This window comes from Phaeoacremonium minimum (genome assembly GCF_000392275.1).
Source record: "Phaeoacremonium minimum UCRPA7 unplaced genomic scaffold PA7_03_scaffold_250, whole genome shotgun sequence".
Taxonomy (NCBI): domain Eukaryota; kingdom Fungi; phylum Ascomycota; class Sordariomycetes; order Togniniales; family Togniniaceae; genus Phaeoacremonium; species Phaeoacremonium minimum.
Genome location: NW_006921155.1, coordinates 1 through 1,225, shown reverse-complemented (window position 1 = coordinate 1,225; position 1,225 = coordinate 1). Strand labels below are relative to the sequence as shown.

Genomic DNA, 1,225 nt, shown 5'->3' with positions numbered 1-1,225 from the left:
TGTGTCAGTCTCAGTATTAGACAGGAGGAGGGGCAGCACTGAAACGACCTCCTCAGATCACGTGTACCTAAGTAGCAGCCAGTGACGGAGCTGTCCAATTAGTGGCTCCGTTTCAGCGAGGGTCCCGAGGTTTTGCCTTCCCCCACCTTAACTAAGAGCAACACACACACACCCGCACCGTCTCAGCCCCAGCCGCCCAGCCTCACGCACCGCACCACACTACACTGCTGCCACACTCCAGTTCAATCCGACCACCCCGACTCTTTTGATTACCCCGAACACCTCCGTCCGTGTCGCCGTCGTTTTATCTCGACCTCCGGTATCACAAAACGGTGGCCGCCCCCGGGCATCGCATCTGCTCTTGGCTTGACTCAACCCGCTTCTGCGACAAGCGCTTCCTTCCGGCTGGCCTGCGTCTCGGCGGAGCCTCCCGGTGATCACTGCCGCTATCACAGCCACCCATCATCCTGTCCGACTCCCGAGTTCCTCCTCGCCGACGCCGAAGTGACGCCGGTGCTCCGTCTGCGCCGACGAAGCTCCCCGAGGAAGATCTCCAGCTTCGGCCGTAGGAGGCAGAGTGTTCTTGACGCTCGCCAGCTGTCTCCCCGCCATCTGATGCCGCCGCTCTACTCAACATAGCAGCTCCCTCTTCGGACTACAGGTGCATCGCTCATCGTCCCATCACTAACATCGCCATGTCTGACGACGAGTTCGCCTCGCCAGATGTGTCGCGCGCACACCATGACCCCAACCACACCCCAAACAGTCGCAAGGGACCCCGCTTCAGCTGGACACCGGCATACGAGGCCACCTTTTTCCGCTCTCTGTGTGAATCCGTTCAGCTCGGGCTCAAGGACAACCACAGCTTCAAGCAGGAGGCCTGGGAGCGGGCCGCTCAGGCACTCCAGGAACGCCACGGGGCATACCCAAACAAGGGTCATCTGATCAACAAGAGCGACAATGCCCGCAAGAAGTTCCGCCTGTGGCGCGGACTCAGAGAAGATCCCGAGTTCCTCTATAACCCCGCAACAAGAATCGTCACTGCAAGTGAGGAGGCATGGAGGGCGCATATCGAGGTAAGTTGCTTTCGTGCCAGATTCATCTGTGACTACCTGCTCGAGTGCCCCCTGTCTTCTGTATTTGTATGCGCTCTGCTATAAACGCCCAACCCACCATCAAGATCGTCAAGATGTTGGAGGCTGGGACGTGTTTAAAGCGCTGATGT

At 58.9% G+C, this 1,225-nt stretch overlaps 1 protein-coding gene across 1 annotated transcript; it reads left to right on the top strand.

Annotated features, from left to right (window-relative positions):
• Positions 1–695: 695 nt before the first annotated feature.
• Positions 696–1,160, top strand: UCRPA7_3172 (hypothetical protein; the record flags this gene model as incomplete). The annotated part of the gene is made up of 1 exon (XM_007915736.1): positions 696–1,160. The coding sequence occupies one exon, from the start codon at positions 696–698 to the stop codon at positions 1,158–1,160; it is 465 nt and encodes a 154-aa protein (XP_007913927.1).
• Between the last annotated feature and the right edge of the window lie 65 nt (positions 1,161–1,225).